General features: G+C 40.6%; 1 protein-coding gene across 4 annotated transcripts in view; it reads right to left on the bottom strand.

Annotated features, from left to right (window-relative positions):
• Positions 1-6199: 6199 nt before the first annotated feature.
• Positions 6200-22376, bottom strand: part of usp47 (ubiquitin specific peptidase 47) — a 196946-nt gene continuing 180769 nt past the window's right edge. For all 4 annotated transcript variants that reach the window (XM_059652083.1, XM_048545666.1, XM_048545668.1 and 1 more), the window contains 6 exons: positions 20650-20765; positions 15981-16099; positions 13321-13451; positions 11158-11205; positions 10438-10568; positions 6200-7793 (listed from right to left, as the gene is read on the bottom strand). In XM_059652083.1, coding sequence (XP_059508066.1) covers positions 7619-7793; positions 10438-10568; positions 11158-11205; positions 13321-13451; positions 15981-16099; positions 20650-20765 — 720 coding nt within the window. In that variant the 3' untranslated portion in view covers positions 6200-7618. The remainder of the gene's footprint in view (positions 7794-10437; positions 10569-11157; positions 11206-13320; positions 13452-15980; positions 16100-20649; positions 20766-22376) is intronic.

Here is a 22376-nt window from a genome sequence, read left to right as displayed (position 1 = left end):
CACAATGACACCACCCACAAACTGGAAGAGCAACACTTCATAGTCCACATTCACAGCCTACAGCCTGATGGCCTCAACGTAGAATTCACCAATTTTAGAATCTCCCCACCCCCGGCCTCACCCATGTCCAACCCTCCCTCTCATCCCCACCTCCATGACCTGACACAACTTGTCAACCTTCTCTCCCATCTATCTGCCCCCTCCTACCTCACTATCCAGTTCACACAACTCCCTACCTGCACTCACCGATCACCATCCCACATATCGTACCCAGCCCTCCTCTCTATTTATTTCCCAGCTCCCTTCCTCCTCCCCCATTAACTTTCCTGCTCCTCTAATGCTGCCTGGCCTGCTGTGTTCCTCCAGCTCCACACTTTGTTGTCTCTAACTCCAGCATTTGCAGTTCTTGTTATGTCTAAATGTCTCTTGTTTCAAACTATTAAGTCTATCTTCCTGATTGGTTAGAATTACAGTAAATTCCAGAAGACCATGTAATAGATATAAAAACAGAGTCCTCCTGCATACCTCTCTCGGGATAGTCTGAGGAGACTAGCTGACCATCCAGAGGCAGAAGGCAGCTTTGCAGACCCAGAGACAGAGCGTCTTATATTTACAAGAGACTTGGGAAGTATTGTAACTGTAAGGGCCAAATAGGATTAGGGATAGCATGTTTAGTATTAAAATTTATTGTAATTTTGTTCCTAGTGAGGTGGGAATGTTTTGCTTTGATACTGCCTTATGTCCATGTTGATTTGACTGCTTTGGTATTGTGAGACACATGGGTGAATTCATTCATAACATTCTGGTCAGAGTTGTCTGCAACTTGTTTAAAGAGGAACCAGAGAACACAGCTATTGGAAGTTTAGTGAATAAAAACACAGTTTAAGTATCACTGACTTCCTCAGAAGGAACAAAGGTGGTGCTGACCAACATTGTCAGAAAATCAACCAAGAAACAATCATATATGCCTGTGGAACAACGCATCATGAAAACCACAAGTAACCTAGCCATTATTATTATTTATCTTTTAACTGTTCGTCTGTCTTTTGAGAGAATGCGGCTGAAAACAAAGGTTATTGGGTTTAACACAGACATCAATTAGATCATTTTGCATTAGTAATTTATTAACAATGTTGTAACTTTTAGTATGTCTTTTCTTTAAGCTACAAACCACTTGAGAATTGATTACTTCAAACTTGGATTCCAGAAAGTCTGGTTTAGAAACATTGGGGTGATTTTCATTTTTTTGCTATAGAAAGGTCTCGACCCGAAATGTCAGTTTTCCTGCTCCTCTGATGCTGCTTGGCCTGCTGTGTTCATCCAGCTCTACACCTTGTTATCTCAGATTCTCCAGCATCGGCAGTTCCTACTATCTCTGGTCATTTTATACAGGTCTTTAAAGATTTCAGTTTTATTGTGCTGTAAATAGAGATGGAAAGGCTGATTTGGTTTAGCTGGCTACCTTGTCACACTTTCAGTAAAAGCCAGGATAACATTTACTTTCCTATTGCTTGCTCTATCTGCCGAGTGCCCAATTTGCACTCCAGAACCCTCAAAATCCTCTGAAAATCAGCCTTACTAAAATCAGTCTTGCAATCTTCAAAAAAAAAATTCTGCTTTTCTGTTTATCCAAAGTTGATCATTATTATTCAATGTCTTCTCACTTTAGTATTCTATCTACCACAACAATGTTCAATCACTTTATATATCTCTACAATCCTCTCCTTCCTTACAGTGCACTTTTCTGGTTAGCTTTGTATTGTCAGTGAACTTGGATTGGTTGATCACCTCACCCGAATCTTTTAGGCTCAATACAATATAAAGAGAAGTTTGAGAAGAAATTTGATAGATATGTTAAGAATCATGAAGTGTCTAGAAATCTTGACCGCTATATCCTTGTCCTCAGTGAACACACATAGGCCTATGCAATAACAGAATAGGATCTGCTTCCAGTAGATTTGCAAATCAAGACCAATATCCACAACCCAGCTTCATTCCCCATGCAATTACTTCCTGTTAGGTCAATTGGCTGGACAGCTGATCTGCAATGGACATTTACCCCAACAGTCTAGGTGCAAATCCTGCACCAGCTGAGATCACCATGTAGGACTCTTGTCCTCAATCCCTCCCTTTGCCTACAGCATGGGAATCATCAGGTTTAATGATCACCAGTTGTGTCTCTAATGAAAGCAGCCCCATTTCTGGTAAGTCTATAGTGACATTGAATTCATTCAGGAAATAAGGTAATCAGGTCAGTGGGAATCAGGTGTTTAACAATTGTCATCCTCTTCCTGTGATTTCTTTCTCTTCTCAGTCACCAACCTATGGCCGTTGACAACTATCTGATCCCAATGGTACAGATCCCACCCTGTTAGCATAAATCATGGAATTCCTACAGTGTGCAAACAGGCCTTTTGGCCCAAAAAGTCCACATCAACCCTTGAAGCATCCCACCCAGACACATTCCTCTATAACCCACCTAATCTACACATCCCTGAACACTATGGGCAATTTAGCATGGACAATCCACCCAATTTGCACATCTTTCAACTATGGGAGGAAACTGGAGTACCTGGAGCAAACCCATGCAGACACGGGGAAAATGTGCAAACTCCACACAGTCGCTCAAAGGTGGAATCAAACCCAGGTCCCTGGCGCTGTGAGGCAACTGTGCTAACAACTGAGCCTGCCCTCCAACCCCACCACACCCGGCACCTTCCCCTGCAACCGCAGGAAATGCTACACTTGCCCCCACACCTCCTCCCTCACCCCTATCCCAGGCCCCAAGATGACATTCCACATTAAGCAGAGGTTCACCTGCACATCTGCCAATGTGGTATACTGCATCCACTGTACCCGGTGTGGCTCCCTCTACATTGGGGAAACCAAGCGGAGGCTTGGGGACCGCTTTGCAGAACACCTCCGCTCAGTTCGCAACAAACAACTGCATCTCCCAGTCGCAAACCATTTCCACTCCCCCTCCCATTCTCTAGATGACATGTCCATCATGGGCCTCCTGCAGTGCCACAATGATGCCACCCGAAGGTTGCAGGAACAGCAACTCATATTCCGCCTGGGAACCCTGCAGCCTAATGGTATCAATGTGGACTTCACCAGTTTCAAAATCTCCCCTTCCCCGACTGCATCCCTAAACCAGCCCAGTTCGTCCCCTCCCCCCACTGCACCACACAACCAGCCCAGCTCTTCCCCTCCACCCACTGCATCCCAAAACCAGTCCAACCTGTCTCTGCCTCCCTAACCAGTTCTTCCTCTCACCCATCCCTTCCTCCCACCCCAAGCCACACCCCCATCTACCTACTAACCTCATCCCACCTCCTTGACCTGTCCGTCTTCCCTGGACTGACCTATCCCCTCCCTACCTCCCCACCTATACTCTCTCCACCTATCTTGTCCCGAAACGTCAGCTTTTGTGCTCCTGAGATGCTGCTTGGCCTGCTGTGTTCATCCAGCCTCACATTTTATTATCTTGGAATTCTCCAGCATCTGCAGTTCCCATTATCTCTAACAACTGAGCCACCATGGCCACCCCTATGTCCTGCAACAAACCGAGGTGCTAAACAGAAATTATGCTTGGCACGTTGCATTAAAACAAATCTTGCTCTTGCTCTAGGGACGTAATCAAGGAAGAGGTTACTAGATCATAAAATTATTCAATACAAAGGGAGATTATTTGACAGAGCTTTCTAATTTGCTTACTTTTGCTTTATTCCCCACTAGTCCTCAAAGATTTCCTTTTCAATTCTTCATACATGCTGTGCCAGGCAATGCACTCCAGATCTCAACATGCTGCATAAAAACTTTCTTCATCCTTCTCCAGGTTTTGTGGGGCAATTAAAGGTATATCCTCATTACCATCTTCCACTGAAAGCAGATTTTCCTTGCTCAATCATAACCACTTATTTTTAAATGCCTCTACTAAATCTCCAACTTTTCAATGTGCACAATAAGTGGCCTTTGACTCATCCAAAAGCAATCTGAAGCCCACTTTCAAACTCTTGGTCCGTAGACCTGTATGCTACAGCATCTCAAAGTGCATCATAGAAGACATGACAGAACCCCTAAAGTGCAAAAAGTGGCCATTCAACCCATTAAGTCTGCACCAACCCTCCAAACATGCCACCCTAACCCCATAATCCTTTTACCATGGCTAATCCACTTAGCCTGCACACTACAGGACAATTTTACCTTGGCCAACCCACCTAACCTGGATTCTGTGAATTAACTGGAGCACCCGAAGGAAAACATCAGACAGCAGAACAATGTGCAAACTTCACACAGACAGGTACCCAAGGCTGGAATCGAACTCGAGTTCCTGGCACTACGAGGCAGCATTAAAGCCACGGTACCGCATGTCCAAATATTATTTTTAGACACGATGATTTCTACTTTACCACCCCTTCAAGCAGTAAGTTCTGGTTCTCAACTTCCATAGGAACAAGGAACAAGAGGCAACAATTCAGCCCATCAAGCCTGCTTTGCCATTCAATAACATCATAGCTGATCATATTTTAACCTCACCTCTACATTTTGGTTTGTTTCAACTAAGTCACCTCTGACTCTTCTTTACTCCAGAGTTTTTGTATGATTTATGCTTTACTCCAGAGCCTTTACTAGCCTTTCCTCATAAGGCAATCCACTCCATCCCAGCATTATTCTACAAAACCTTCTCTGAACTGTTTCAAATGCATCAACATCCTTCTGTAAGTACGAAGATCAGTACCGTATAGTCCTCCAAATGAGATCACTAATGCTTTGTATAACTGGAGTATAACCTTCCTAATCTGTATTTAATACCCCTTGCAATAAACCATAATAATGTGAGCTTTCCTGATTACTTTAACTGCATACTAACCCTCTGGGATTCATGTACTAAAGCCCTCCAGTCACCATTTATGCTTCATTTTATTCTGCCAAAATGGACAAGATCACACCTTCTAATACTGTAAGCAATTTGGCAGATCTTTGCCCACTGACAACCTATATCCCTTTGGAGGCTGCTTATTGTCCTCTACACAACTCAATTTCCTACCTCACTGTGTCATTACTCATCCATCGCACAGCCTATGTTCCTATCCAAACAAGCTTAGAGAACCTCAAATCTATTGGATACTTACAGAGACAGAGACTGACCCTGCCTCACTTGCAGTCACACCTTCTTGTCCCTCACCTTATCAAAACACTAAGTGGTCTGACTGCTTCTTGATGTAAAGAATTCAAGTAACCTTCTCCCTCCATGATGTATCACAGTGCCTGTAGTTCAACTTCCAGCTTAAATTCTTGAGCTGAAGCTGCTTGAACTTCACTTAATACAGTTGATGTGCCCTGGATCAGAATAGTATTCTTGAGCTCCCATGTACTGTAGCTTTGACAGCACCTGTACTGCCATTCTTAATTATTTAATATTATTTAACTTGTTTTCTATATATTAACTTTACCACTAATATGTAAGTTATGCCCAAGGTTGAGAATAAAATAAGCAAACAATTAATAGACACATTTCTGATAAACAAGCATCTGAATCAACTCTTGAATTGATGCTCTGTTTAAATATTCCTGCCTTCAAATTCTCCCTTTCCAATACAAGTCAATGGACCTTGTGATGACACTTGTTTCTTTCAACAAGAACTGACTATAGGCCACTCTTCTCAGAGTCTGCCTCCCTGTGATGCTGATTGCTGGCCACTTTTCCAAGTGAAAAAAATTCTCAGCTCCCTTTTAACCCTCCTGCCAGTTATTTTAAATCCATATATTGGTTAATAACCATGACAAACCTTCTCTGATCTTAGCAGAACAGAAATCCCTCATTCCTCATTGGTACCATTCAGGTTAATTTCCTCTGAACTCTCATTAAGGTCTTGACTTCCTTCCTAAAATGTAGTGCCCAGAATTAGAGACAACGTTCCAGATGAGACCTAAAATAGTGTTTTATAAAAAGTGATTTAATAAATCACTTTTAAAAAAAATCCAGACCACAATTACTTGGTGCATTTACAATTGTGTGTGTAAATGATTGGTGTTGCAGTTACATTAAATCCCAAACTATCTGCACAAAGTCTAATACTGATAGAGATATAACTATATTGAGACCCTCCACAACATCCAAATACTAGCAAAAAAGTAACCTTAGTGAAAGGCAGTTCAAAATTGCCCACATAAAATGTAAACTTCAGAATCCAAATAGAATGAATAAATGTTTTATTGGCATGTTACTCAATTGTGAACAGCATTGGCCATGAAAAAATACTTTAACCAAAAAGAAAACTGTCTCATTAAAAATTGAGACCACCTGGGAAATCCGAGGGGGAAAAATGGCGATGGAGTTTATGCAGCAGTTAAAGTTTCCATTTCCTAATGCTCTTCAGTTGTGTATGTAAAGTGAATCTCACCATGAAACAAGCTTGTCATCCCATGTGCTTTCTTTTGAGTTGCTGAAAATAAATTCATACTTAAGATGATTTACCTCTTAGGTCAAGTCAATTAAATACAGCAGAAAATTAAAACCTTTCCTTGCTTCTTCATGGAACAAGATTCACGAAGTAATTAAACTTTGATACTGGATCACAATATAATATACATAATTCGAAGCGAGATGCCTCTAAGGTTGGTAAAAATCAAAGTTTGAGCAAAGGCATAAAATTAATGCCCAGATACCAACAGAACAGATGAGAAAGAAAGCACCTATAATGCAACAGTTCAAGCAGCCTTCTAACACTATATCTTGTGTGCAGCACTTGCATGGTGCGCGTGCACAAAGTGTGTGTCTGGACATGTGGTGTGAATGTTATTTTCCTCGTGGTTCGATGTCATGCCTGCCATGTTCACACGTGCATCTGCGTATTCCAAGACGCTGGAGGCAAATAATCTTCAACACCTTCACCCAGGACTCTTAACTTATGCCAAGCTGCAGCTTACTTCAATGCCTGTATATTCACAGAAACATTACAAGGGCTGGAACCTCAAAATCTACAACCTGGCACACAAAAGTAAACCTGTCACAGTCACTCCTAGACAAAATGAGTGAGTGCAGATTTATAAAACACACAGAATTCCAGGCCAAGTCAAAGTTGCAGATAGTATTCATTCCATTTATAATCAAGAATTGCCTCTTTCTACACTGCTGATGGTGCTCCATCGCCATTTATCAACCATCAATACCTCCCATCCCTATCCCATATAGAGTACGCATTTTTTTTAAATTTATAAGGTATGTGCACACTTATGAATAAAATAAATGACAAATTCTTAGGACTGTGCACAGCTTTTATTTAGCTACAAAATCCCCTTTGGGCACAGGGGTCGAGTATTTCCAGCAAATATGTGCAGAGTCCACATCATCTTCGATCATTTTAACCCCATTTTTTGCACTTCCCTTTTAACTTTACAGTACAATAGACTATAGTGCACAACATGATTCAAAGTCAGACAGTGATCCCCAACGGGGCACTGGGCTTCTGATTGGTGGCCAATAAGCCAATCAGTGCTGGTGTCATTAGGACAACCTAATGATGAATGGGACAGCCACAGGAGTTCTACACAGCAGTGGTGAATCAAATTTCAGTTCCAGGGACGACCCAACTAGGCCTGGCTGAGCCAAGTCTCAGTCTTGGTTGGAGTCTTTGCTGGGGCCACCATCCAGATAGATCTTCAGTGCTTTCTCTTTGCGAGGTGAATAATTTACCCGGTGACCTGATTTTTGCAGCCGGCTGCTTTCTTTCTTCAGCAGCCCGTTGCGTTGCTCTTCGCTCATCTCCATCTGGGCCTCTGACTTGTCCCTGCAAAGGAGTGCAGAAAAACTAATTAGAACCCTTGACTAGAATGGGATTTTGCATTGCTTGGTAAAAATAAGGCATACATCAGGATAACATAGAACATTACAGCACAGTACAGGCCCTTTGGCCCTCGATGTTGTGCTGACCTGTCATACCGATCTGAAGCCCATCCTAACCTACACTATTCCACGTACGTCCATATGCTTGTCCAATGACGACTTAAATGTACTTCAAGTTGGCGAATCTTCTCCGTTGCAGGCAAAGCGTTCCATTCCCTTACTACTGAGTAAAAAAATGACCTCTGACATCTGTTCTATATATTTCACCCCTCAATTTAAAGCTATGCCTTCTCATGCTCGCCGTCACCATCCTAGGAAAAAGGCTCTCCCTATCCAGCCTATTTAACCCTCTGATTATTTTATATGTCTCAATTAAGTCACCCTTCAACCTTCTTCTCTCTAATGAAAACAGCATCAAGTCCCTCAGCCCTTCCTCATAAGACCTTCCCTCCATAACAGGCAACATCCTAGTAAATCCCCTCTGCACCCTTTCCAAAGCTTCCACATCCTTCTTATAATGCGGTGACCAGAACTGTACGCAATACTCCAAGTGCGGCCGCACCAGAGTTTTGCACAGCTGCAGCATAACATCTTGGTTCCGGAACTCGATCCCTCTATTAATAAAAGCTAAAACACTGTATGCCTTCTTAACAGCCCTGTCAACCTGGGTGGCAACTTTCAATGATCTGTGTACATGGATACCGAGATCTCTCTGCTCATCTACACTACTAGAATCTTACCATTAGCCCAGTACTTTAATTTCCGGTTACTCCTACCAAAGTGCATCACCTCACACTTGTCCACATTAAACTCCATTTGCCACCTCACAACTCAGCTGTGCAGCTTATCTATGTCTCTCTGGAACCTACAGCATCCTTCGTCACTATCCACAACTCCACCAACCTTAGTGTCGTCTGCAATTTACTAACCCATCCTTCTACGCCCTCATCCAGGTCATTTATAAAAATGACAAACGGCAGTGGACCCAACACCGACCCTTGCGGTACACCACTAGTAACTGGTCTCCAGGATGAACATTTCTCATCAACTACCACCCTCTGTCTTCTTTCAGCAAGCTAATTTCTGATCCAAACTGCTATATCTCCCACAATCCCATTGCTCCGCATTTTGTACAATAGCTTAATGTGGGGAACCTTATCGAACGCCTTGCTGAAATCCATATACACCACATCAACCGGTTTACTCTCATTTACCTGTTTGGGCACCTTCCCAAAGAACTCAATAAGGTTTGTGAGGCACGACCTACCCTTCACAAAACCATGCTGACTATCCTTAATCAATTTATTCTTTTCTAGATTATTATAAATCCTATCCCTTATAACCTTTTCCAACACTTTACCAACAACTGAGGTAAGGCTCACTGGTCTATAATTACCAGAATTGTCTCTACTCCCCTTCTTGAACAGGGAAACCACATTTGCTATCCTCCAGTCGTCTGGCACTATTCCTGTAGACAATGACGAGTTAAAGATCAATGCCAAGGGCTCGGCAATCTCTTCCCTGGCTTCCCAGAGGATCCTAGGATAAATCCCATCCGGCCCAGGGGACTTATCTACCTTCACACTCTGTAGGATTTCTAATACCTCTTCCTTGTGAACCTCAATCCCACCTAGTCTAGTAGCCTGTATCTCAGTATTCTCCTCGACAACATTGTCGTTTTCTAGAGTGAATACTGTTGAAAAATATTCATTTAGTGCTTCCCCTATCTCCTCTGACTCCACACACAACTTACCACTACTGTCCTTGATTGGGCCTAATCTTACTTTCGTCATTCTTTTATTCCTTAAATACCTATAGAAAGCGTTAGGGTTTACCCTGATCCTATCCACCAACAACTTCTCATGTCTCCTCCTGGCTCTTCTGAGCTCTCTCTTGTCATCATCTTACTCAATACAATGTAAAAGCCATTTTAAAGTAATGCATTAAAGAATTTATAGTGGGTTTGATTCTACATAGCTGAGCCCAAACACAAAACATTTTATCTGGTATTGTTATGAACAAGTGAATTTAAACCAGATAGAAGAACTAGAAGGCCCTCTGTGGAGATTCGCCAATACATTCTAATTCAAATTCAAAGGAGGTTAAGTCCCACCCCTGAATCATGAGTACAAAAATCCAGGCTGTCATTCTTCAATAAAGTGCTAGTGCTGAACCATTGGAAATGTTGTCATTTAGGAAGACATTAAACAGAGGCACTGTTCGCCTTCTTGGGTGGACATAAAAGATCCCACAGTACCATGCTAAAGAGGAGGAAGTTCTTGATGTCCTGATCAATATTTATATCTAAATTAAATGACACTATAACAGATTACCTGGTCATTATTACACTGCTGTTTGAGAAGAACTTGCTAAGTGGAAACTGGTTACTGCATTTTCAACACTGTAACCAGTCATTACATTTCAAAAGTTCTTAAAGTGTTTTAAGACATGGATGTTGCAAAACTCACCATACAACAAGTCTTGTATTCATCCAGAAAGGGATTATTTCAACAATTATAGCTGTAACTAATCTGGAGTAACTAAAATGAGATGTTATAATGCCCTGCTCAGTTAGTGAACTCTTTTACCTGTAAAAGATGACTGCTCCATCATCACAGATGTAAAGTGGCCAAACATTCAGAGTTGAGACCTTAGGATTCCAGTCTAAATCCTGGTGAATTTCCAGTACTGAAATATCACATGGGAATGTTCCCCGGCCCTGCACAATTCATAATATGCAGTGATGTTAGTGAATTACCAGTGACGCTCCCTTAATGCTAATAGAAGCAATTAAATGATTGACTCGCAGAAGTGTTATTTGTGGAAAAAGCATACTGTTGCAGAAGACTGGGGATTTGGGAAGTGAGGGGGACAAAGTAGGGGAAAAGAGAAAGGAAATGTTTACCGAGAATTAGTGCCTAACTTTTCCACAAAATACCACATAAATAACAAGCAGGATAGAACACCGACCCTTCACCGGAGGCGCACTGACGATATTACCTAGGAGGGTAATGAAACTTTTGCAACTAAACCCACTGGCTTGGCAAACATGTCTACAACCTTCTGCATGACTTTAGAATGGATTACCCAAAAGACTAGGAATAAACTACTAGTGCATTAAAATATGAGACGTTGTTAGAATGAGATGAAGTAGAGTGTAAAAAAGAATCAAGCCAGCAAAGGCCTGTCAAGTGTGTTCCTGGGTTCACACTCAAATTCCAAATAATATTAAAAATGACACTATATTCTACAATTGTGTTTGCACAAACTGAATGATTACTTTGAGCCATTCTTTTTAAACTACTCACCTTCGCAAATTCTATGTTTTCAATAGGAATTTCACTGATTGTGTGTAGCTGGTAAACAAAAACATACAAAAGATCAGATCAAAAGTTCTAATTAAATACATGATTACTACAAAAAAATTTACCCACAACTGGTCTAATCAATTTTCAATGTGATTATCTTTGCCAACAGGAGATCATATCTAAATGCCAAAGCAGTACCAGTTATCATCCTCTTTTGAAAAGCAACAGTTGCGAAATGGTACAGTTGTAAGCTGAAACATTTTTCCTTCCCTTTTAGTAGTTAGGGCATATAGTTTGCCTGAACACTTTGGAACAGCAGTGGCCATAACTGGCAGCTCAAAGTGAACATCAATTCTCGAATCTCAATTTTGCACCTCAGACGGTCAACCATTCAGTTTAGTGCACTCAAAACAGATCTCTTAAGTACTCCACTTAATACAATTTCCCTTTTCCTTCCTATGTTTGGTCCAACATATCTGTGCTGGCTCTTTGAAAGAGCAATCCTTTTAGTCCAACTTTCGTGCATCTCATCCATTTAAAATTTTTGTTCTTTCAAATACTTAATCTTTTTCTTTTCAAGAGCAGTTCAGTAATTTCCTCAAATTTCAAACATGCTTTTATAGCTTCATCGTCTTTGGAGAATGAGAAAACACTGCCTTCAACAGCAATGAAAGCACAAATTATGCAAATATATGCACATTTTGGCACTTATTTGCCTAAACCTTGGTCTTTTCTAACTTCCACGTACTCTATATCCATTTCTCTCATCTCCCATGTCTCATCACCATATGCAATGGCACCAGATTTGTCAAGCTCAATGATCCCTTTTGAAATTCATGTTAACTTTTCTCCTTTAGAAAACTATTTTCTCTTTAACCGGACATACGAGGTGACATACATAGTAAATTTTATTTCCTAAAATCTTTCTTATCGTGGATGCTAAAATGGCTAAAGGTCGCTTAAATGAGGTCTTTGTAAAAACGAGCATTACATTGGCCATTCTCCTATCCTTTATCACACATATACTCTCATTAGAGCTCTACAGCCTCTACATTTCTCCTGAGTTTTATTTCAAAAATATTCTTGTAAGTGACAAAATGAAGAGAAGGAATTTTAGAGATTGAATAGACTTGGCTTCACAGACAAAAGCAGCAAAAATATCTAAGGGTTTTGATATTGTTTTGCGATGTTAAAGGGAGATGTTGCATTTATCCCTATTCCAATATCAAGTTCTGATCATCATAACCAGGATTTATCATCTTTTGCACCAATTACTTTTCTTAAAATGGGATGAGGGTATCAGTGTCTAGGCCAGTATTTGCCAACTCTAATTGCCCAGGGGGCAGTTAAAAGTCAACCACATTGCTATGGGTCTATAGCCACATGTAGGCCAGACCAGGTAAGGACGGCAGTTTCCTTTCGTAAAAGGACATTAGACTTATCCTAAAGGTCCAGTATTGTTCATTCACCAATTTGCCCAATGTAAACATGAAACAATACATGGCATAACTTGGTGAGAACACAAGCTGATAATGAAGTTTGGTGAGGGGTCGAGTTTAGCTAATGAGAACAAAGGAGTGAGAAAGAAACAGGAATGACAGTCAGGGTTAATTAGGGTCAAATCAGATTAAGAAAAAGTACTAAAGAGAAAGGGGATAAAAATTAGATTAACAGGCTAAAAAGACACAAAGGGGCAAGTTCAAAATTTGTAAAATCTTCTGAATCTTATTAACTGATTACCTGACAGAAATGAGATTGATCAATTAAATTAACTTCGTAGGCCAGGGAGGTTAATTAACAAGAATCGACATGGTATTAAAATGGTACTTGCACTGTTAATCAGAAGCACTAGTTTTCTGCAACATGTTCAATGAGGATTTAAATTGATAAATCGAAGAAGTTCCATTTGTGTAAACTTAAGAGGGAGTTGTGTAAATCTACCAGTTAGTGCTGGAGATTTGCAACAAGTGGCATATCTCCACCACCTGAACATGCTGGTCCACCTGTGCATTAAAAACAGCACAAATTGTTAACCATTATTCTTCAAAGAAGATTCAGCTCATTATCAAAGCAGCCCTGCAGTTAGAAAATATTTGTGTCTAATGAAGTATCTCATCAAATTTATTTTGTTAAAAAAATGAAATGGCTGCTTAAGTGACAAACCTTCTCTTTCAGCTCCTCAACACTGCTGCTCTCCAGGACAATTTCTTTAAAGGGCTCCAGCATCATGCAGGATGGCCTCCACCGTCTGGTCAACACTGCCAACTGTGACAGAGACTTCATCTTCTCAGGCTCTGAGGCAAAGACCAAAAAGAACATGAGAACTTGCTACAGGACTTGGTTATCATTCTTCAGTGCACCTAAACTGGCTGCCTTTCCAATGCATTCTTATTCACTATTGGATCACTATGGGTATACTATATTCTACCAGAAGCAAAGCAGCAACTTCCCAAGCTTAATACATCATCTCCCAGCCTGACAACTCACTGAGAAGGATACAAGAAACAAGATAATACACAGGTACCTCCTAGTCTTCCCTATTCATTCTGATCAAGTCATATAGCACCATTCCTTCACCCTATCAAAAACATCCCTCCCTACCGCCACAGCACCATTAGTACAAGCATAGCCATGGATTAAAAAGGCAACTTACTGCCACTTTCCCAAGAGTCAACAAGAGATGAGCAATGAATGCTAACTCTGCCTGCACAGCCAGCTTCCCAAGAATTAGTCAAAAAATTGTAAATGCAGTTTCTTGGTGTCCCAATTTCCATTTTAAATGCTAAGCCTATTATTACAGTTTGGGTTTCTCCTTCCAATCCCATTTCCACTTGCATTGGTTTATTTTAATATTTAACAGCTTTCATTTCTTTCTTTCCCCCAACTAGTCAGAGTCAAAAAAAATCTTAGCATGTCGTCAAAGCATTTTGGATCGAGACTAAGAAATTTCTTCACACTGAGAATCTCTGGAATTCATTTACTAGATGCAGGGTCACTGCATGTATTGAAGGTGAGCAAAGATATCACAGGGAATCACATTTCTGAGTGCATGCATGGAATTGAGATTAACAAGGAAGATCAATCATGATGTTACTGGACAGGGAAGCAGATTCAAGTGATCGTGTGAACTATTCTATGGCTCCTATTTATGTTCTAAGTCTCCTGTCACCCTGACATGTAGTCTCTCCCTGATACTTCAGGAGCGTCTTCACCCTAATGACTACAGCAATTCAAGGTGACTCAAGACCAACTGGGGGTGGGATATAAAAGCCAGTAAATATGCACATCTCCAAAATGAATTGAGAGATTAAAAAGATCCCATTATATCAATGGCACCAGATGCTGTCAATTTCTCCTTCACCTTAAGGTTAGAGACATTTGAGCATGTGACAAGCAAAACAAGCAATGTCAGCATAAACATATGGATAATATTAAACCAAATAAGTAATTCAAACCCAGACCAGATGTGAAGCACACACAGTACTAAGTGGCTATAAAGCAGTACGTTACTTATAACTGTCTGTAGAATTAAGGAGGCCACTGGCCCACAGAATTACTTTGCAAGGTAACGGTAACCAGCACTGAGTCCAGCTGACCCACAGGAAGTCAGGTCCCTCAAAGCCTGTAGTTGAAGAATTCATATTCTAATAGTCAAATCCCATCATAGGCTTACTAATCCTCATCTCTGTAACCTCTTCCACCTTACAATTCCAATGACTGTCCCAAGGCATAGGGTTAATGCAGGACATTTGGAAAGGTAGACAGAAAAAAGGTCAGTGATTAACCAATGCAGTCTTTTTTCCACATCTCATCATTGTTTCAAATTATTTTAGGAAATGATCAAATCATTAAATATTAGAAGGACCAAATCCAATGCCTTCTGTACCCAGCACAAACCGCTTACTAGTCACCGACTCCAGTTCTCTCCATGGATTGAGACTGAACCTGACTTCCTGTAATATAAGAGATAATGGGAACTGCAGATGCTGGAGAATTCCAAGATAATAAAATGTGAGGCTGGATGAACACAGCAGGCCAAGCAGCATCTCAGGAGCGCAAAAGCTGACGTTTCGGGCCTAGACCCTTCATCAGAGAGCTCTCTGATCATCTCTCTGATGAAGGGTCTAGGCCCGAAACGTCAGCTTTTGTGCTCCTGAGATGCTTCCTGTAATATAACATGCTATGTGATCATGAACTGAGGTTCCTTTACCCGCTCTGCCAACAAGACTGCCTACATCCACATCTGTAACATTGCCCATTTCTGCCACAACTCACCTGCTACTGAAACTCTAAACTATGCCTCAGTCACTTCTAGAAACAACTTTCCAATCCTTTCCTGGCTGATCTCCCATTTATCATTTGGACCTAATTTCTACTGCCGGCATCCTACCTTGTGTCAATTACCCCATTATCCTCTTGTGCACTTGTACTAAAGACTTCCTCACTGACTTCCAGTTGCCAAAAACTTGACTTTAAAATCCTCTCTCTAATCAAATCTGTCCAATGCCTCAATTCTCTCCACCTCTGTAGCCTCTTTCAACTGCACATCCATCTGAAATACATGAACTCTGATTTCCATTATGCCACCATCTGTGCAGTGCCTTCAGTTACTGAAAGCTTAAGCTCTGGAATTCTTCCTTATATTCTTCCACCTCTATCCTTATTTTCAAAGTTCTTTAAAATCTACCTCTGTGATCATATGCTCTAATATCTCATTAAGTGGTGCAGTGTTATTTTTTATTTATGTTTGTTTACGTGAAGCACCAGGAGTTTTGTTCAAATAATAAAGTTCCTTTATATAAAATTTCTTGAAGAAGCATTACCATTGAGCGCCTCAAGGAAAACCTCCCAGTTACTGGATATGTTGATATCTTCCTCATAGATATGGTAGTCCAGAAATATTGTCCCAGGATTTTTCCAGGTTTTCTTCCTCAGTCTAAACCTGTTAAAAAACAATGCACATCATCAGCTAAAGGAAGCCTTATATCAGTCAAGTTATATTGTGTTAATGCAATGACAGTGTAGTATTGTGTTTGGCAGCCTGAAAAACGATTCAAATCAATTAAAGTGCTTGGTCTCACCAGCTCAGTGTTTTCCAATAAATCTTGCATTAGTTATTATTAACTTAGAGGCATATAATATTTAACAAGGAAATAAAGCATACCACTTTGTTTCCATATAATTTATTAATATCACTGTAAGATTGCTTGCAATGATCTTTATAATTATGTCAGTCAAGTTTCAGTGACTGATACTTTCAGATCTGAATCATTCCAGCGACTCGAGCATACAATCTTGGCTAACATCTTGGTACAGGTCTGAGAGTGCTTTTTTGTCAAAGGCGCTAGCTTTCAATACAGCAAGGCCCTATCTATCATCTTCTGTGGGTATAGAAGAGTCCAAGGCACTGTTCTAAAGAGCATAAACGATATCCCCTGCATCCTGGGTTAATATTTATCTCTCAATCAACATCACTATTATACTACTGCCTGTGGAAACTTACTGCGTACAAACTGGCTGCCCTACTTGTCTTTATGACTTTCTTTCCCAGGTCACAGACATCGGAGTTCTTCATTTTCCAAACAAACAGTGGAAACTACCTTGGAGACCCAATAACAACACCGATTCATTATGGGACTGAAACTCATCAAAGCAGCATTTGACCAAGTATGGCATCAAGGAGCCCAAACAAAATTGAAGTAATTGGAAATCAGGTAGAAAACTCTCCACCAGTTGGAATCAGAGTCATACAGCATAGAAATAGACCGTTCAGTCCTACTCGTCCATGCTGACCGACTTTCCCCAAACTAAACTGCTCCCACATTCCTGCATTTGCCCCATATTGTTCTGAAGCTTCCTAATCACGTACCCATCCAAATGTCTTTGGACCGCATTTCCACACCATCACGGTAAAGATGCCACATCAGTGTAGTTTCTTCTCCCTGCTTCTCTGCCCCAAACCTCTTGAAGTTTCATTGCCTCTCCCCTGGAGTTACCCACTGTGTTGATATGCAGCCCTCTGCTGCAAGACGTGTAGTGAACATATTGGGTCGGCGTTGAACCTGTTTAAGTTGTAATTGTTGGTAGCTGGGAATGTTGTCTTATTGGACCGTTGTATTCAATGTTGCAAGCTGATTTTAGACCGCACACGAGGCTAAATTCAATTGAGAGTAGAAGTGTGCTGCACTCTTGCAATGGCAGGATTCTTGGCAGTGTGGAGGAACAGAGGGATCTTGGGGTCTGGGTCCACAGATCCCTCAAAGTTGCTACCTAAGTTGATAGGGTTGTAAAGAAGGTGTATGGTGCATTCGCTTTCATTGGCAGGGGAATTGAGTTTAAGAACCGTGAGGTTATGCTGCAGCTCTATAAAACCCTAGTTAGACCACACTTGGAATATTGTGTTCAGTTCTGGTCACCTCATTACAGGAAGGATGTGGAAGCTTTAGAAGTAGTGCAGAGGAGATTTACCAGGATGCTGCCTGGACTGCAGGGCAGGTCTTATGAGGAAAGGTTGAGGGAGCTAGGGCTTTTTTTCAGTGGAGCGAAGAAGGGTGAGAAGTGTACAAGCTGATGAGAGCCATAGACAGCGTGGATAGTCAGAGACTTTTTCCCAGGGCGGAAGTGACTATTACGAGGGGGCGTAATTTTAAGATGATTGGAGGAAGTTGTAGGGTTCTTTACCCAGAGAGTGATGGGCATGTTGAATGTGCTGCCAGCAGTGGTAGTGGAGTCAGATACTTTAGAGACTTTTAAGCAACTCTTGGATGGGCACATGGAGGATAGTGAAATGTGGCATGTGCAGGGTAGATTGATCTTAGAAGGATAACAGGTTTGTACAACATTGTGGGCCAAAAGGCCTGTACTGTACTGTGTTCTTTAACTTAAATACCTGCCTCTACCAGTTCCTCTGGCAGTTCATTCCATATATCCACCACCATCTGTGTGGAAAAAGTTGCCCCTCAGGTCCCTTTTTAAATCTTTCTTGAGTCACCCTAAAAATATACCCTCTAGATTTGAAGTCTCCACTCCTAGAGAAAGAACCTTTGCTATTCTCCTAATCTATGCCCCTCATGATTTTATAAATCTGTACAAAGTCACCCCTCAACCTGATACGTTCAAGTGAAAAAGGTCCCAACGTATCCAGCCTCAAACCCTCCTGTTCCAGCAACATCTCAGTAAATATTTCCTGAACCCTCTATTTAATAATATCCTGCCTATAGCAGAGTGGCAACAAGTGTACACAGTACTTGTAAAATAGCCTCACCTGTGTCCTATACAGTCTCAACATGACGTCCCAAGTCCTGTACTCAAAGGTCTGAGCAATGAAGGCAAGCGTGCTAAATGCCTTAACCGTCTACCCATGGCACAACTTTCAAACAACTATGAACCTGAGCGCTCTAGTCTTGATTGACACCACCACCCAGGGCCCTACCATAAACTGTATAAGACCTGCCCTGATGTCAATGTGAAGAGGATCTCACGCAGAATCTAACAGTCACGTCACAATTGTGGATTAATAATTCACATATATTAAGTTGGTGAAGAGAAATTTACTATGCAGTAACAGCACATCAGAGTGGTACAGAAATCGGCAGTGCCTCTGCTGCATTCCCTGGATTCAATAGGAGGGCTGTCAAACAAATACTAGTGCTCTTCTTGAAGGCAGCTCCACAAGAATTCAGACAATTCTCCTGCAGAATCCAGTTCAATGGGATGAATACCTTTTCAACAGCCAATATGTATCGCTCCCAACAGATCAGTTTTCTTAATTCTCATTGTCAGCATTCCAGGCAAGGTGAAAGGAAATGCTAAGAAACTTAAAATTCCCTTTAAGCATAGCAGTACTAACATTGAGTGGAGGAGCTTGCTACCAATCATTCAAAGTGACAATTGTTTGACCGAGCTACATCATATCTCTCAAGGAAAAGTGGTCCAACAGAAGGCAAGATAAAATGGAAGCAAATACTTCCTTAGACCAAATATGAAAGATGATAACATGGTTGTTGGAGGACAATAATCTCAGTCACAGGACATCTCTGCAGGAGTCTTGAGTGTTGTGTTCTAGATCCAACCAGCTTCAGCTGTGTCAATGACCTTCTTCCATCACACAGTCAGAAGTGGGAATGTTTGCCAATGATTACTTAATTCTCAGCAACACTTACAACCACCAAGAAAGAGAAGGGAAGGTGATGCATTGGAAACATCATCTCCTATGGGTTGCCCTCCAAGTTAAATATCATCCTGACTTGGAACTATATCATTACTCCTTCACATTCAATGGGAAAAATCCTGAACTTCTGCCTTATTAGCACTGAAAATGTATCAACATCACATGGACTGTAATGTTTCAAAGCAATGAGATTACTTGTTCAACAGCAACTGAGAATGGGCAATAAATGCTGTCTTATTCAGTCACATCAGCAACTTGTAAAAGAATTAAATTGTAAATAAAAAAGTGTTTAGTGATACCTGCATTTGCAAAAAGCATTGTGTGCTTTAAAAACAAAAACTAAACAGCGTGGAAGACAGACAGATGTTTACAAAATCTGTAGTCACAGAACTGAAAGGCTGCATTTGAAAAGAAACCCTATCTTCAGTCCTCTGGCAGAGATTTAATGCAGTTAAATTGTAAGTGAGACTGCTACAGCTTTTAAAAAAAAAGTCTCAGATGAAGTTTCCTGTACAATGTTTAACATAAGAACAGTCCTCACCGATCAAATCTGCACACTAAAGTAAAGTGGAGTTGAAAGGCGAGGAAATATAAAATAAAGCCAATTTTTATTTGCAGAAGAGAAAATATTTCTTTGATTAGTGTCAGTAGGCCCATTACAACCAGGAATGAAATTTTGTTCCAATCTGAGACGCAGGTAACTGATACAAAATTCAGCAAGTTAAGTAAAAATGATGCTCTAATTGATGCAAGATTACACATGCAAATTCTCAACTTTTAGTCCGATATTGAATCAATTTCTTCACAATAATCTAACTACTATTTTAATAAAGTAAGAGACCTGTCCTTTCAGCAAATGCTTTGTAGTGTTCACAATCTCTCAGTGGTAACGTGAAATTTAGGTTAGTTATATCTAAGTTGCTACTTAATTTCATTTCTTTTCTGAAACAAATATAATTTCAAATGAAAGATCAAAATATCAATCTAGACAGTTACACTTATCTCCATGCCTCAGCCAGAAATGACAAAAGGAATTTGAAATCTTTCATTCACACTTTGTTTTCTTTGCTAGATTTAGGTTGAAATTTTAGCTCTGCTGGTATTGCGGCAAGGCAATTTTAAAATAGAATTCAGATAGTTAAAGATTATATGTAAATCCAACAGAGGACACAACGAATAATGATATGCTGGAAAAGACAATATGGGACAAATGGCTTTCAATCGTGGTGTCACCTCCTGTGACCAGGTTTTAGTTATTCTATAAGCAAGTGCTGATCGGTGTTCAATTGATTATTACAATATAGATCAATGTCAATTCCTACCTGTCAATACTAAGATCTAACCCACACTGTTCTCTCAGCTGAGGAAGGAGTTCCTCCTTTGATTGGCGCACTGTCATTCCTTTAGCAAACACAGCATCGAGCAGAAATTTACAGGGCTGCAATACAAGAGTACACAGAATACAGTCATAACAGTCTTTTCTTCAAACATAATTCTAGAATTGGAATTTTATTGGAGGTTAGAAGTATACAAATCTTAGGTTTTTCCAGGTTAACTTCTTCAGTTATCAAGGGACTTTTTTCAAGTTCATCAAATACAGTTAAATTTGTTGCTACACTTTACACATTATCAGCCACTGATAGTTCCCATTCACATTTATTTATTCTCCCCCACTGACCGTTGTCCATGCCTTTGTACGTCCAACTGTTTTTCTCTCTCCTTGAGCTGTAGCTCTACCTATTTTCACTCCTTATCCCCGCTCCCATCCTATCTTCTGCATTTAAAAAAACCTCTTCCTCACTATCATCAGTCCTGAGGAAGGGAAACTGGACCCAAAACATTAACTCTGATTTCTCTCCACAGAGGCTGCCAGACATGCTGAGATCTGCCAGCAATTTCTGTTTTCGTTATCAGGATCTTGCCTGATTTCCAGTGTATAAACTATCGAGAGAGGTTGGACAAACTTGGATTGTTTTTGCTACAGCACTGAAGGCTGAGGGGTGACCTGATAGAGGTATATCAAATTATGAGAGACTTGGACAGTTAAAGGCTTTTTCCCAGGGTGGAAATCTCAAATACTAAGGGATAGACGTTTAAGGTGAGAACAGTAAAGTCTAAAGGAGATATACCAGGCAAGATTTTTTTTAAAAACAAAAAGGGTGGTAGGTGCCTGGAACACGTTGCCAGGAAAGGTTGTAGAAGCAGATACAGTCACAATGTTTAAGAGGAATTGAGACAGACACACGAACAGGCAGGGAATAGATGGATACAGACAACGTGCCAGCAGATGAGATTAGTTTACAATGGCATCACGGTGATCACAGACATATTGGGTCAACGGGCTTGCCCGTGCTGTGTTTTGTTGTACTGTTCTGTGGTCATTCTATGATCTTCTATAATTCAGATTTACAGGTGGAATTTGAAATCATATTTTGCTAGTTAGGTGCCTAACTCCTTAACCAGGTTGCTGTGCTCCTTTGTCACACAGGTTATTCTGTAAATACACTTGAAGTAAAGCAAAAGATATTTGCAAGGGGATGGATGATTTGTCTTCCTTGGTAGAACAAAAGGATTTACGGAATGGAAGGAGATCACCCAGTCCCATGGTATCTACACAATCACTCACCAAATATGTCCGCTTTTGATCCATTGGTAAGTTAATTTTTGGAGATGTCTACTGACAAAGATGTAGCAGACAATGTTCACCAGAAGCCTTCTAGTTCAGTTGAGTTTTAATGTGTGCATGTTGGTCAATACTGTTCAGCTACTATGTGCAGCTCATTACAGTATTTAGTAATTTGTGACAATAGAATGTTATTTCAAATTTAGTTATCAAATGGCACGAACTAACTGAACTAGTTAGTATTGCTTTTGTGTAGTCATTGAGCTGTGATTTTGTACACAAGTCAAAATGTTTTGAACTCAAGCAAAATTTAAGATATGAGGGACAAAGGCATGGCCAAAAATACCACAAGACAGAAATCACATCTTTATCAGCCTTATCGAACATTTAATCTGACAGTATCAACTGCCATGATAATTAAAACTA

This window comes from Stegostoma tigrinum, chromosome 17, assembly GCF_030684315.1.
Source record: "Stegostoma tigrinum isolate sSteTig4 chromosome 17, sSteTig4.hap1, whole genome shotgun sequence".
NCBI classification, from domain to species: domain Eukaryota; kingdom Metazoa; phylum Chordata; class Chondrichthyes; order Orectolobiformes; family Stegostomatidae; genus Stegostoma; species Stegostoma tigrinum.
This window is presented reverse-complemented; position numbering and strand designations above follow the sequence as displayed.